Source organism: Trachypithecus francoisi, unplaced genomic scaffold (genome assembly GCF_009764315.1).
Source record: "Trachypithecus francoisi isolate TF-2019V2 unplaced genomic scaffold, Tfra_2.0 Lachesis_group20, whole genome shotgun sequence".
Classification (NCBI taxonomy): Eukaryota; Metazoa; Chordata; class Mammalia; order Primates; family Cercopithecidae; genus Trachypithecus; species Trachypithecus francoisi.
The window spans coordinates 48,572,705-48,588,921 of record NW_022681466.1 but is presented as its reverse complement, the minus strand read 5'-3'; the positions used below and the strand labels follow the sequence as shown (position 1 = coordinate 48,588,921).

The window sequence follows — 16,217 nt, the reverse complement described above, 5'->3', positions numbered from 1 at the left end:
TTCCAAAGACCATCCCTACATTCATTGGCCACCCACATGCATTGACTACCCACATTCTTCCATCTTCAAAGTGAACAAGTTTGCATCTCTCTGACCCTTCTTTCATAGTCACTTCTCCTTCTGACCCTAGCTGGAAAAGGGGGATTGATTTTGAGGACTCTGATTAGATTTGGGCCCACCTAGATTATCTCCCCCACTTAAAGTTGGTAACCTTAATCATTTTGGCAAAGTCCCTTTTGACAGAGGCAATTTTAAAGATCAGTAATTTAAATCTTAGATTACTAAGGAAATTGCTGATAACTAATGAAATAATTCAGAATGTGGAAATGAGGATGTTCATTTCAGCATGGATTATAACAGAAAACAATTGGTAATGAACCAAATGTCCAGTATAAGGATTTAGTTAAGTAAAATTGAATAAAGTATGATATAACCATGAAATAACAGCTACTAAATACAATAACAACATTCCCGGCACATAGTAGGTCTTCAGTCAACATGACTTTTGGTGCCCTCTTCCAATATGCTAAATAACAACCACTGACTTTTATAGTTTACAAAACATTTTTATATCCTAGCCTAATTTTCACGTTGTAACAGCTGATGATTGTGTTTTAAAGACCATAAACGTGAGAACAGAGAGGTTTAGTAAACAGGTCACACAGTAAATGAGCGGAAGAGCCTAAATTAGAAACCAAGTCTCCATTCATGTGTCCTGGCTGCAACACCACGCTCTTCCTCCCCAGATCAGCTTTCCACTTTGCACTTCAGCTTCTGGTATGCCAACTGCATGAGATGGCCACATGCATTGTTAGTGTGGCAACAGAGGTGTCATTACATGCACATTTATTTGCTGGCTAATAGACTATTGCCTCATTTGAAGGAGTGCTAGACATTTGGACACCAAAAGGGAAACATCTGGATGAAAGAAAGAAACATCTGGATGCTCAAACATGTACTACACGAGCTGTAAGAATTGCAAACATCCAGTTGTCTGGACACTAAATTCTCAGAGGTAAGAGCAGCAGACAATTGGCAAACATTGAACACTGGGATGGACATTCCCCCAACACTGGGTGCTTCTGGATAGCAGGATGCTGTCTTGGTTGCTGGACTAGAAGTTTCCACCTGCCCTCTAAATAGGCACCAAATAACAGAGTCTTCCCAGAACATCATCTTTTTGGATCCTAGCAAAGTGGGTGAAGTGGTTCCCATTAGGATGAGAAATGCAAGGCAGGTCCCAGGCAGATCCCAGGGGCCCTGTGGCCACCCTGCCCTGGCACTGACCTGGCATGTGAACCATGCGGCAGTTGCAATTTTCCACGATGTAGCGGGTCTCACAGTCAATCCTACAGGCGGTGATACTGTAAACAGGAAAAAAGTCGAGGCCCATCTCTGAGGATCGGCACTCACCCCACGGTGGGGGCAGGTATGTGAGCTGCAAGACAGGAAGGAGTAGGCGGTAGTCAGCCTCAACAGACTCAGTAACTCCTTCATTTACTTACTCAACAAAAAACAATTATTAAGCATTTAAATACCATTAACTTTATAGATCTTCAACATCTGGCTCCAACACTAGTTTACTTACCTTATCTTAATTTTTAATTTTTTTTCTTAGAGACAAAGTTTCACCATGTTGCCCAGGCTGGCTTTGAACTCCTGGTTCAAGCGATCCTCCTGTCTCAGCCTCTCTAGTAGCTGAGACTACAGGGGCACACCATCAGGCCCCACCCTAACTTAGCTTCTATAACCTTCTTTAAATGTGGTTCTCCTGAGAGTCTCTTAACCCCATCATGTCTTCCCATCCCACATTTTGTCATCTCGCATCTCTTGGAAAGACCCAACTAAATTCCACCCTCTTGGTTTGAAACATTGGAATCCCAGACCTAGACCTGGAGGACAAAACCCAGAGGAAGATTCAGAATGAAATGGCTCTAGGCACTATCCTTGTTATTTACAGTCCTGGGCCTGGACTAGAGAGACTCCCCAGGTCATGCTGTAGACGGCATCTTTTCCCTTTGAAGAAAATTACACTCCTATTCTCAGAGGTCCAGCGATCATAAATGTTCTCCTAGCATCTATGGTACTTGCCTAGTGGGAATGGGAAGGGTGAAGGATGAGGAAAATAATGGTTGTTGAGCACTTTCTATGTGTTAAGTCCTTTATATCCATTTTTTAAGATTAAAGAATAAAAACACAATAAAATGTGCAAACATTAAGTACACTATTCAATATATTCTAAAAATGTGTTCGCCCATGTAACCAGCATACTAACCAAGATAGAGGACATTTTAAATCACCCTAGAAAGTTCATTTCTGTTCCTGTCCAATCAGTCCCCAACCTACCTGGGTAATCATGGTTATGAATTCTCTCACCATAGGTTGGCTTTGCCTGTTCTCAAACTTCATATAAATGAAAGCTTACCCCATGTGCTCTTTTGCGTCTAGCTTCTTTCACTCAGCATGATGTCGTTGAGGTTCATCTACATGGTTGTTTGCCCCGGGAGTTCTTTCCTTTATATTGCTGAATAGTTTTCCAGCATTATGTATGACTACACTTCAATTTGCTTATCCATTCACTTGATCATGGGCGTTTGGATTGTTTCCAGTTTTTGGTAATCATGAGAAAACTCCTATGAATATTTATACATAAGTCATTTTGTAGGCATATGTTTTAATTTCTCTTGAGTAAATGGCTAGCAGTGGAATAGCTGGTTTGTAAGATAGGTATAGGTACAGCCTTATAAGAAACTGCCCACATGTTATCCAAAGTGGTTCTTCTATTTTATATTTCCACCAGTAGTGTCTGAGAATTCTCATTATTCTATGTCCTTGCCAAATCTTGACTTCATCCACCTTTTTGATTTTAGCCATTTTTGTAGGTATGTAGTTGTGTCTCACTTGTATTCGCGGTTCCCTGATGGATGATTTTGAGCACAATTTTATGTGTTTATTGGCCATTCATATATAATATTTTGTGAAATGTCTGAGTTTTTTTGTCCACTAAAAATTATTATTTTTTTACTTTTACTTTTGGGTTGTAAGAGTTGTTCGTATATTCTGGATTCAAGTCCTTTGTCAGATACATGTATTGTAAATATTTTGTCTATACCACCTATAGTCTGTGGCTTACCTTTTCATTCTCTTAATGGTATCTATTTTTTAAAATCAACTTCAGAAGATATAATTGATATACAATAAAATTCATCAATTTTAATGTGCAATTTAATAAATTTTTACAAGTGTATACACCCTTGTAACAACTACCCTAATCAGGTATAGAACATTTCCATGAACCCCCAGAATTTCCTATTTGCAGTCACTTCCTCCCTGCCAACCCTCAGGCAACCCCAATATGCTTTCTGCTGTTATAAACTAGGTTTGCCTGTGTTAGTATTGTATATAAATAGAATCAAACAATATGCATTCTTTTGTGTCTGGCTTCTTTCTCTCAGCATCATGTTTTTGAGATTCATTCATGCTTTTGCACATATTAGTAGTTCATTCTTTTTTTGTTGCTGAGTTTTATTTCTTTCTTTCTAGTCTTTATTATTATTTTTAATTTATTTTTCTTACCCTGCTGTATTAACTAGAAAGTATCAAGTTGGAATAAAATTGGAGAGAGAGGGTATCTTCCCTTGTTCCTGATCTTAGGAAGGAGGGTTCATTATTTCACCATAATATATTAGGCATATGTTTTTCTTAGATGTGCTTGTCACATTGAGAAAGTTCTGTCTTATTTCTCATTTGCTGAGAGTTTTTATCATCAATGATATATATTTTGGCAAATATATTTTCTACTTCTATTGAGATGATCACACAACTTTTCTTCTTCATTCTATTAACACAGTGAATGGTATTGATTGATCTGAAGATGCTGAAACCAACTTACATTCCTGGGATAAACTCCACTTAGTCATAATTTATTATCCTCCTTATATATTGCTCTATTCAATTTGCTAGTACCTTGTGGAGGTTTTTTGCATCTATGTTTATGAAGCATATTGTATTTAATTTACTTTTCTTATAATCTCCTTGTCAAGTTTTGGTATTGGGAGTATACTGACCTCATGCAAGCAGTTATGAAGTGTTTCCTCTTTCTCTATTTTCTGAATTTGTATGGACTTGGTACCATTTCTAACTTAAATGTTTGATAGAATTTGCCAGTGAAGCCATCTGGACCTGGTGATTGTGTGTACGCGTGTGAAGACTTTTAATTATGAATTCATTCCTTTAATAGATACGGAGACATTCAGATTTTCTATTTCTGTTCTTGTGCTAGTTTTGGTAAGTTGTGTTTTTTCCCCAAGGAATTTGTTCATTCCATCTAGATTTTTGAATTTGTGGGCATAAAGTTGTATGTAATATTCTCTCACCATTTTTTAATGTCTGTAGGATCTATGGTTATGTCTTTTCATGCCTGATTGTTGGTAATTTGCATTCCATTTTTCCTTATTGTTAATAATTTCTAATTTCATTATGCTTTGGTCAGAAAACATTCTCCCGATGGTTTCATTTCTTTAACATTTATTGAGATGTTTTTATGATACTGGACCAGAAAAATAAATCAATGTTCGATCTTGTTGAATGTTCCATGTGCACTTGAAAAGTATATGCATTCTGTAACTGTTGGCATACTGTTTTATAAAAGGCAATTAGGTTTAGTTGCTTAATAGTGTTGCTCGGATCTTCTATATCTTTACTAACTTTTTAGTCTACTTATTCATCAATTATGAGAGGAGTATCAAAATGTCTAATTATGACTGTGGATTTGTCTGTTTCTCCCTTTAGTTTTCTCAATTTTTGCTTTGGGTATCTCTGAAACTTATTAGGCGTATACATATTTAGGATTGCTATGTCTTCCGGATGACTTGATCCTGTCATCGTTGTGAATAATCATCTCATGCAGTGTCCTTGTTTTGAAGTTTACTTTGCATGATAACAGACGTGCCAGCTTTATTCTCTAACTATTTATCTTTTTCTATTATTTTGTTTTCATCCTTTTACTTTTAACTGTCAGAATCTTTATACATTTAAGGTACATCTCCTTTTGAATGTGTTTTTAAGGTACATCTATTTGAGTGTTGTATTTCATCCTGTCTGACAAGCTCTGTCTTTTAACTGGAGGGTTTGATCTATCTACACTTAATGCAATTTTTGATATAGTTGGGTTGAAGCTATCATGTTGTTCTTTGTTTTCTATTTGTCCCCATTTCTATTTCTTCTTTTTTCTCTCTCTTCTGACTCTTTTTGGATTAATTGAATATTATTTTAATGGTTCATTCTGTTTTCTCCTTTGAGTTTCAATTTATACCTCTTTGTATTATTATTTTTAGTTGTTGCTCTAGGATTTACAGTATTCATCCTTAACATCACAATATACCTTGAATTAATATTATGCCGGTTCACATATAATTCTATTAATTCTATTTATATTGCTTTTGTGTCATACATTTTACTTCTACCTCTGTTATAAACACTATAATACACTGTTTTTTTGTTTGTTTGTTTGTTTATTTTTGTTTTGAGACAAAGTCTCACTCTCTTACCCAGGCTGGAGTGCAGTGGCGTGATCTCTGCTCTCTGCAATCTCCGTCTCCTGGGTTTAAGCAATTCTCCTGCTTCAATCTCCCGAGTAGCTGGGACTATAGGCATGAACCACCATGCCCAGCTAATTTTTGTACTTTTATAGAGACAGACCTTCACTATGTTGGCCAAGCTGGTCTCAAACTCCTGACCTCAAATGATCCACCTGCCTCAGTCTCCCAAGTGCTGGGATTACAAGCGTGAGCCACTGTGCCTGGTCACACTGTTAATATTATTTTTGCCTTAAGCAGCCCATTGACTTTTAAAGAAGAAAGAAAGCTTATGTTTTATATTTATCCACATATATACCATTTTTATTGTTCATCATGCTTCTTACAGATCTGAATTTTCCATCTGATATCATTTCCCATCAGGCTGAAGAATCTCTTTTAACTTTTTTTTTTTTTTTTTTAAGAATGGGTTTACTTGTGGCAAAATTTCTCAGTTTCATTCCTTAAGGCAAGGAGTTCAAGACCAGCCTAGGCAACATAGTGATACTGATGGCAGTGGCTGCTACCATCATGCCCCCTGCAGCTGTGCAGCTAGGGCGCATACTCCATGGAGCCAGTGGGAGTCCTGACCCTTCTGAGTAAAGACTGGAGCTTCACGTGCCACTGCACCCACAGCTGCAGACCCAGGCCTCCTGTAACTCCTGGACAGGGCTACAGCCACCCAAACTGCAGCTGTGGATCCAAGCCTCCCTGTGCTCTTCTGGGAGCTGGCAACAGGCAGGATCTGCCTTCCTGCGGTTGCAGCTGCAGCTGTGGCACCCATGGCTGCAGACCTGGGCCTCCCACTCCAGGAAGCAGGGAAGAGCAGGGAACAAGTGGGAGCTCTGCCCCTTCCAAGTTGGTGGGTGGGAGCTCCCAGGTACAGCTGCAGCTGCCCTCCCAGTGCAGGACCTGGGCATCTCTGTAGCCTGCACCCTAAGTGGCCCCAGAAAGGACCACCCCAACCCATCCCTGCAGACTGGTGGGTGTCTGCTCCCACTGCCTGGCCTCTCTTGGCTCTTGGAGCCTCCTCTGAACTTGGAGCAGGGTTGGGGGCCAAGGCCCGGGGCCATGAAGTACCGCAGGAGGCAGACTGATTCCTGGCAGGAAGGGGGCAGGTCCCCAGTAACGACCCACCTTCAGACCAGGGAAGACCTGAAGGCTGTGGGATGGACTGCCAGTCTTGCCACTGGAGTTGGGACTCAGTGTGCCCCTTCCAGGCCCACCCATGGCTGCTCATGCATGAATCGGCACACACTTCCTCCCCTCTGAGGTCCGTAAAAGCCCTGGGCTCGGCCAGAGCAGAACAGAGGATGGCCGGAGGACCAAGAGGTCCCAGAGACGAGGGGACTGGATGACCAGCTGCAAGGACGAGTACTTTCTCTGCTGAAAGCTGGAGACGATGGGATGACCAGCTGCAGAGAGGAGTACCCTCTCCACTGAGAGCTGCAGAGACGACCTGCCAGCAGAGAGGAGCTACCCTCCAGGGCCTCCTTGCTGCTGAGAGCTGAACACTCGATGGGGTGAGCTGCCTGCAGAGAGGAACTACCCACTTCTCTGAGCTGTTCTAACAAAATAAAACGTATCTCCTTCTCCTTCTCCTTCCCTTCTCTTTCTCCTTCTCCTTCTCCTTCTTCTTCTTTTTCTTCATCTCCTTTCACTTGTCTGCATCCTTCATTCTTCCTGGATGCAGGACAAGAACTCAGGAAAAGGCACCATGGCCACAGAGGCTTCCAGCCAGAAAAATCAACACCCTAGAGATCCTGTAACAATACCCTGTCTCTAGCAAGTAAAAAAAGTCAGATGTGGTAGTGCACCCCTGCAGTCTCAGCTACTCAGGAGGCTGAGGTGGGAAGATCGCTTGAACCCAGGAGTTCAAGGCTACAGTGAGCTATGATTGTGCCACTGCACTCCAGCCTGGGTGACAGAGCATAAGACTCCTCTAAAACAAACAAATAAATAAACACCCAAAACCAACTAAAGAAACCTACAACGTCTTAGTTTTTTCATTATTTTTGAAAGATTTTGGCTGTAGATAGAATTCTAGGTTGATAAGTGTCTTCTTCCAAAATTTCAAAGGTGTTATTCCTCTGTCTCGGCCTCCATTGTTTCTGATGAGAATCAGTCATATTATTTTTATTGTTCCCTGCAGGTATTATGCCCCCTTTTCTCCCTCTGGCTGCCTTTGTGCTTTTCTCTCCATCTTTGCTTCTTAGGATTTAAACTACATTACGCTTAAGTGTGGTTTTCTTTGTAGTTATCCTGCTTGGGGATTCTTGAGAATCCTGGATCTGTGAAATGATGCTTTTGAACAAATTTGAAAAAATATTAGCCAGTATTTCTTCAACTGTTTTTCTGCCTGATTCCATCTCTCCTCTCAGGGATACCGCTTATATGCATGTTGGAGTACTCGACACTGCTCACAAGTCATTGGCACTCTATTCCCTTCCGTTAGTCTTTTTTCTCTTTATGTATTATTTTAATAATTTTTATTAACCTGTGCTCAAGTTTGGCATTCATTTATTGTTTTGTATCCAATCTTCTATTGATTCCATAAAACAATTTGTAAATTTCAGATGGTATGTTTTTCAGTTCTAGGGCTTTCATTTTTTTTAAAGGTTTCCACATCTTGACTAAAATTTTCTCATTATTTATATCTTTTTCTGCAATTATTTAACATGTTTATCATTGTTATTATAAAGTTGCTGTTTTCTAATTCCAACATTGGGATTATATGTAGATCTATTTCTACTGGTGGTTTATTTTTCTTTTCATGTTTCCCCTCTTTCTTCATGTGTCTAGGAATTTTTGATTGTATACTGGGAGACAGTCATTTTTATTATATACTGAACATTTCAGATAACTCTTTTTGGTGACTCTGGGTAGATTTTCATTCTCTGAATGCTGTTGAATTTTGTTCTAGTAGGTGGTTAAATTAATGGTGTACTATTTTGATTTCATGGAGACATTGTCTAAGGCTTGGTTTAGAGATAGGTATATTTTAGTTTTGTCATTAGTCCTGGGGTTTAGCTCCTGGTCTTGGGATGTGATCTTAACTCCTAAGGAATAACAATTCTGGACTTAATGGACAGCCTGAGTTGTTCATCAAGATTTTCTAATTTGGTGAGATTTATATGTAGCCTATCTCCCCATGCAATGGCAGCAGCCGAAATTACTACTCAGCTCTTTCAACTGTTGTCATCCCCCTGGGCTTTTTAGACTCTCTCCCTATCCACATACAGTTCAAAGTTCAACCTAGATTTTAGGGATGTTTGTGTAAAAATTTGAGGGATCCCCCTCTGTGGGTCCCTGCTTTCTAGGATTTTCCCTTCCGATTTTCAGCCTTTCTGGCAACCCTGAATACTGATTTCTGGTTCTTTAACTTAATGCTTGCTGATTTCTGGTTGAGCTCCATCCCCAGTATTCCCTTAGAACTTTGAAATGCCCTCAAGGGAGAAGTCAGGTAAATAAATGTGTGCTCTCCGGTTTATGCCTGGTTTTGGTCTCTCTCCAGTGCTGTCAAATAGTAGTTTGAAAATATTTTGTCCACAGTTTATGACTGCTATTTCCAGGAGAGTTAGTCTGATATTAGCTTCTCCACCATTACTGAAAAACCAAAAGCTTTATATTTACTTACTTTAATATTTGCAGGGCTTTTTTTTTTTTTTTTTTGAGGTAGATGTTCCTATTACCATGTTATTGATGAGGAAACTGAGTTTCAGGAAGGTTAAGTAGTCTGTGCAAGATCACATACCTTGTGAGGGGCAGAGTCAGCAGATTTCTGATCCTAAACATGTGCTTGCTAGTGACATAGTGCCACAATGCTCCATATGTCATGGTAATCAATGGGAGGGATGGAGAAACCCTCCATGGAGCACTTTTCAGACCTTATTTATTTATTTAGTTAGTTTTAGAGACAGAGTCTTGCTTTATTGCCCAGGCTGGAGTGCAGTGCCATGATCATAGCTCACCGCAGCCTTGAACTCCTGGACTCAAGCGATCTTCCCTCCTCAGCCTCCCAAGGAGTTAGGACTACAGGGATGTGCCACCACAGCCAGCTAATATTTTGAACATTTTTTTTTTTTAGTAGAGATGGAGTCTTGTTAGGGTCTCAATCCTTCTGCCTCCACCTCCTAAAGCACTGGGATTACAAGTGTGAGTCATCATGCCCAGCCTTTCTTTGGTTTTATCTAACTGCCCTGTTCTTCCTTTCCCATGAAGCCTTCCTCTACTTTGTCATATTACTCTTTCTTTTCAGTTTGTGAGCTAAACAGGCTTTCACAGAGATTTTCTGTATGACCTTGAATAAGTCACTGCTCCCCTCTGGACCTTAGTTTCTCATCTGTAAACAGGAAGGAATTGGAAGGTAGACACCACCAAGCCCCATTCAAGTGTTGATATTCTATGATTTAGAATTGGTTGGATCCCCTACATTGCTCAATGTTGGATCCATGAACACACAATCTGGATTTTGGAGGGACTAATCATGCCTTTTGGGCAGGGACTGGGGGTCTAAAATGATGTAGATTAACTTTGAGGAAAACTCGTTTCTTTCTCTTCTACAAAAATGGATTCTTACAATGGGTGGACAATGAATGTAGCTGGTGAAGCTCTGGAGATGTGCCAAGGTTTGTTCAGGGCCAGCCACTTCCCCCTCTTTTTTTTTGCAGAGGTCATGATTCAGATACTCCGCCTACCCTGCTGTGGCTGGTTCATCATTTGCTCCATCAGTGTCTCTGAAGCCTCACACACAACAGCAGCTGGAAAATTACTGTGTGCACAGCACCGACTCTTGCTTACCAATGAGTGTCTGAAAGTGGGTTGGAGTATTTGTTTATCCTGGGTAAGCAAAGCCTCAGGGGGAACCTGAAGCACCATCTTCAAATATGTGAAGAACTGTCTCTGGGAAGAATTAGATTTGTTTTCTGGCATCCCAAGGGAAAGACAGACACAAGAATAGTTGTAATAAGGAACGTGGGATGATGATAACGTTTATTTTTGTTGCAGGCACTGTGGTAGGCACATTATAAGCATTGGATACATTCTGGCTCAACATAAGGAAGAATTTTCTAATCCACTGGTATAATTCAATAATAAAATCACTGTTTTGGGAATGAGTTCTCCATCACCAGGGCTGTTCAAGCAGAAACTATACAACAAGTTGGCTGGGATGGGAAGAGAGAGAGATTCAAGCATTGGGTGTACAGTTAGATGAGATGACTTCCATGATCTCTTAAGGCCCTGTGTCTAATCATAGACCTTAAATCTCTTATTCTAATTTGAGAATGAGAGCTAGCAGAATGACCCATGCAGAACCTTGAACTCCACTCTTTCATGAGACCGCTGTGTGACTTTGGGTAAGCTACACAGTCCCATCCCTCAGCCCCAGTTTTTAGTTTCCTTATCTGATTAAATAAGTTCAGTGCTCATATGCTAGTAAGTGCTTGCCAAGACTTAGTTCTCATCCCCTTCTCTTAATAAACTCCTTCATGTTTTTCTATCCTTTCATCTATTCAACAAATATCCCAGCTCCACCTTGGCTCTCTTTACAATTTGGCTAAACAGTCCAGCAAATCTCTGCCCTTTTTGGCTTAAGTTATTTTGAGTTGAGTTTCTTGTGATAATGACTCCTGCCTGGTTCAGACATCGAAGTCAAGGTGTCATCAGGAAAATGGATCTATGGGAGTGGAGCTGGGAGAGAGATCTGGGCTACAGACATGAATGTGGGAGTCATTAGTGTATAATGAAGATGTAGGGTGGATGAGCTAGCCCGGAGATCGAGGAGAGACACCCAGGATTGAGATGCTCCTGCATGTACTTGACAACTCATCCCCCACCGACTCTTTCTCCACTGTGCCATGGAGCTGGAGGCTTTGATAATTGCTTAAATTTACCACCAGAGCAAGGAATGAAGAACTTTTGTGATTAAATACCCTAGTGCATGTCTTTCATCGTTCCACTGTCTGGAGCTTCCCTCAACAGTCGCTTTCATTTCGTGGAGAGAAGCTGATGTTTGCCCTTAACCTGCCTGGGGACATTCTCATGTTGTTCTTCAGTCATTGACTTTTCCAGCCTTTCCCAGACCAAAGATTCCAAAGCACACCAGCAGGTGGCGCTGCAGCAAGCACAGCTGTCCAAGGCCCTGTCCGCAGTCTTCGCGGCCCTAAGGGGGAGTCCAGCCAATCTCCTAGGACCTTGCCAAGCTCTCTGGGCCCTTCCTTCCTTTGTGTCTGCAGCCACACTCTGAGGCTTTGACTTAGATGCTGCTATGAGCAGATGCTGAGAAGATGATTAAACTGCTTAAGAGTATGTTGTTTCTGCTCCTGGAAAGGGCAGGAAAGCATACATGAGGAGAGAGGAAAAAGGAGGGATACAGGGAGAGATACCCACCTAGCTCACCTGATACCCACCTGACTCTTCTGTTATGTCAGCCTCTAGGCCTTCTGCAGCAGGGATTGGACATGGTAGTCACAGGGCTGTTCCATGGTGCTACAGGGATTGGACATTTGCTTACATGGACCAAAGTCCATTAGGCTTGGGGGTATCCCTGAGGGTTCGTGACCAGGCGGAGGTCAGGATCTTCAGCCTTGCCTGGCCTGGCCTGGCCTCCTCCCTTTCCTCACTGACCCGTGTGTCTGAGATCCTGGGTCGTCTTCTGCTGGGAATGCCCATTTAAAAGCCTGTGCTCCGTGGTCAAGACTAAGCTGGGTTTGAATCCTGGCCCTGACACCGCCTTAACTGGGGGACCTTGGACAAATGGTTGAGAGCCTCTCTGACCTTCCCTTCTGCATAAGAATCAATCCTGAGATACTGGCTACTTCAAAGGATGCTGTGAGTTTTGAACATGTTAAAGTATGTGTAACCCAGCTATTACCCTTGGCTGACATCTGCTCTCTGTTCTGCATAATAGGACCTGACATAAAACGCAGCCCCTTGTTAAGCTGTACAGAATGCCCACTCACCCTGGGCATTAGAACATACAGAAGTTGTCAGAGGGAGTTGGAGGAGGGGGCTACCTCAGAGCAAAGCAAAACCTTCGACTGGAAGAGACGATTCTACTCTTCCTTCACCTGCCTAATCCTGCTCCCTCCCCATCTTTTTCTTTCTTCTCCCTCCTCCTTTCTCTCTCACTCATGTGCTCTTACCCTTTTCCAGGAGCAGAATCAACATGTTCCTAAGCAGTTTCATCCTATTCTGAAGTCTTGGCACATGGCAACAGCCTTTCCCACGGAGTCTCACTCTACCGTAGTATTTTCCCAAGGAAAGGAAGTTCCCTCCCGAAGAGGAATTCCAAGGCTAGATGTTAAGATATTTTTCTGCCTTGTTGTATAACAAGATGGAACATCTCCAAGAGTGCCTGATGTATATAGATGGTGAATAAACGGCAGCCACGGTCTCACCGTGAGTCAGAATTGCCGTTCTATCTCCCCAGTTAGGAGGTTGGCTCAGGGAGTGCAGTGAGTGACGACTGGAGCCCACCTGGCCATGTCTTTGCATCAGTCATGAAGAGACACACTCCAGTGACCCATGGTTCCAATGAAGTCTTCTCTCCGGGATCTCTGTCTGTGTATTATTGGCTGGGAAGCTAGCATCCAACAGTGTTGACCACTTCTTCACAATGGTATCAGCAATGCAATGTAGTGGGTGGTGGTGTGAGAAGAGCACTATTGGGGCATGAATTGTAACCTCTCAGCCTAGCTTATCTGCTCCATTGAATCAGGGGTCTGGACCAGAAGGTTACTAAGCTCCAGGATCTTCAAAGTCTTTGAGTCTACACATCTCACTTACTGCCACCCAGGATGGAGGGTGGTAGGCGGATGGGCTACTCTCAGATGACTAGGACTAGGATGGTCTAAGAATTTAGGTCAGAAATGTTTTCTTCCTTTTTTTCTTTGTCTGGAGAAACTGATCAAGATGAGGCCAGCATGACCCTAGCTTAGAGCCAGCCTGAAAGCCTTCTCGCTGGGAAAAACTGCTGTGGGAGTGGAGGCAAAAAGTCTCCTTTGCTATCTGTTTTTCAGAGAGCATAGTCAAAAGGAGTGTTCGGCTTGCTCAGCAAGGCTCTATCATTGACAATGTAGTGCTCAACGTGACAGATATGTCCTTTGAGAATGTGAGAGACAGGAGTGGGGGTGCACCCTGGGCTGTTACCTTGTTGGGGGCCTCAGAAAGACTTTTGTTAGCTGAACTACCCTAGTGGTCCAACCTAGTTGTATAAAGACTACATTAATTCCTAGAATGTTTCAGGCACAGGGCCAGACACTGGGGCTATAGAGACGCATAAAACAGGGTACTTGCTCTCAAGGGGCCCCTGATTGCCTTAGCCCCTCCTGCTACCATCTTGAGGCACATCTCCAGAGCCCTGGAGCCTGTTGTCTCCCTCCTCCTGCCCACACAGCTGAGGGGTGGTGGGAAGAGCTCTGTGATCTTCGTCAAGTTACCTAACTACTCTGGGCCTCAGTTTCCTTATCTGTAAAACAGAGATAATAATTTGCAACTCTGAGGACTTCCTGAGAGTTAAATTAGACAATACACATGGATGCACCTTACACAGTGTTGACATGCGTCTGTTGAGTCTGAGTCTTTAGGTTAAGAAAGCACTTATGAAAGTCCTTCATTCAAGGTGGTAGTATGGTGGCTGGTCCATTTGCCTGTCCTAATTGACATCCTCCTCTTAGAACATCCTCATGTCTCTTCTTGCTCACTGGATCTCAGGGTTTGACACATAGTGGGTGCTTGATGCTTGTTTGTTGAATGAACGAATGAGCAAATGAATGCATTTCCCTATCCTGCTTTCTCCCAGCCCCAGACCAGAGGATAAGTACAAGAGACTGCCTCCTCTAAGCCAGAACTCAGGTTCTAACCACTGGAATTGACAATTCCCCTTTGGCTAGGGCCCTAGCCTAAATGCTTCTTCTGTGGGTGTCAGCTGAGTTCTGCCCTCTGCTGAACCAGGCTGAAGCCAGGCAGGAGCAGAATGTCCATGATGGTCCTCATGGACTTTGCAATGAGGTAGGCTTAGCACCAAATCACATCTGAGTCCAGGATTTCCAGTGTGATCTTGGGCATGACACTCAACCTCTCTGGGCCTCTGTGCCCCATCTGTAAGGGGCACTATTCTCCGAGAGGCTGCAGGTTCTAGGATCAAGTGGCCCTGGGAGGTCCCCCTGTTTCTAGCCTTGTGCCTTGTGAGCTCCCCTCTTTGTCCTGCCTCCCACTATAAGTGCAAATTTCTGTCTTGCCTACCCAGATGGAAGGCAAATCAGAGCCTGCTTTTTGAGCCATAATGTTCAGTTTGATGTTTTCATTGCATCCTGCTGCATGATTTAAGTGTGTTTATATATGATTATTATTGTGGTCCTTTAAAACAATCTGGAAATCAAATCCCATACTAAAATCAAATCCACCAATCAGCAGGTAACAGAGGCAGCAAAGGGGTCTCAGGGGAGACATGTCCTTGTAGGCAGCACAGAAGCAGTGAGACATCCTCCTCCTGCCTCTGCCTGGCTTCAGTAAGGGTTCAACCCAGAAGGTCAAAGCAGAAAGGATGAGATCAGGAATAAGCAAAAGTCACTGTTAAGAGATGGAGCAATAACACCCGCCAGTTGGTGCCTGTGGATTAAAAGGGATTTAAGAATATCATCTCTTTTAATCCCCCCAATAACCCTGTGAGACTGGGTACTACTTGCCCAAAAGACTGACTGTAGATTAACTGATGGTATAAATATAGCTGATATTTGTTGAACCTTTACTATGTGCCAGGCACTGTTCTAAGAATTTCACTAGAACCGACTCATTGCATCCTCATAACAGCCTTATGGAATTGAAACTTTGATTGTCTCTGTTGGATATCTGGTGATCCTGGAGCCCAGAGAGGTTAAATGACTCTGGTCACACTGGACAGTAGGTGGCCTAGCTGGGGTTGGAACCCAGCAGATCATACTTTTTCAACCACCTGAGACTGCTTTGCCTAAAGAAAGAATACACCACAGCAGGGTGGGGTCCACAGGAAGCAGAAGTAATTACTGAGTGAGTGGCTGGAGGCCATTGCAGAGATTTTTGAGATAGGAATATGCTACGGGTTCTTCAGACCCTAATATGGGAAATATTGCATAGATGCATCAAACACTTAGCTCTCACAGCAACCTTGCCAATGAAATATTATCCTTGTTCTACTGATGAGCAAACTTCAGTCACTTGCCACAGTGCTAAGAAGTGTCAGAGCCAGGATTCAAACGCAAGTTGGTCTGACCACAAGGCTACTGATTGGGAGTCAGGGGACATCCTAATCTTGTCTCTGCTATTAACCCACTCTCGTCTCTAGGAGACTTAGCATTTTCATCTGCAGCGTGTAGGTTCAGAATAGATAACCTGTTGTGTAGTATAGGTGGTGGGTGCTCTATAAGCCAAATTAGGTGACTGCTCCCCATTCCCTCCAATCCTGGGCATATGGCAGACATCACCAATCAATCACAGACATGGTCTTAGAACTTATCTAAACACTGCCATTTGATTGAAATTGGAACTGAGAGGAAATGTTCCATTTTAGGAGGCTTCATATGTAGAAACCATCAAACCACACATTGCTAAATATTCACAGAGAACAGACAAAACTTATTATGTATTATATAAAATACAGAA

The 16,217-nt window shown here is 42.4% G+C and overlaps 1 protein-coding gene across 1 annotated transcript in view; it reads right to left on the bottom strand.

Moving 5' to 3' along the window:
- The window catches only part of LOC117067530 (acid-sensing ion channel 2-like), a 281,615-nt gene that overhangs the window by 13,963 nt on the left and 251,435 nt on the right, over positions 1-16,217 (bottom strand). Inside the window, exon 4 of the mRNA XM_033184211.1 lies at positions 1,288-1,438. Within this exon, the coding sequence (XP_033040102.1) occupies positions 1,288-1,438 (151 nt within the window). The remainder of the gene's footprint in view (positions 1-1,287; positions 1,439-16,217) is intronic.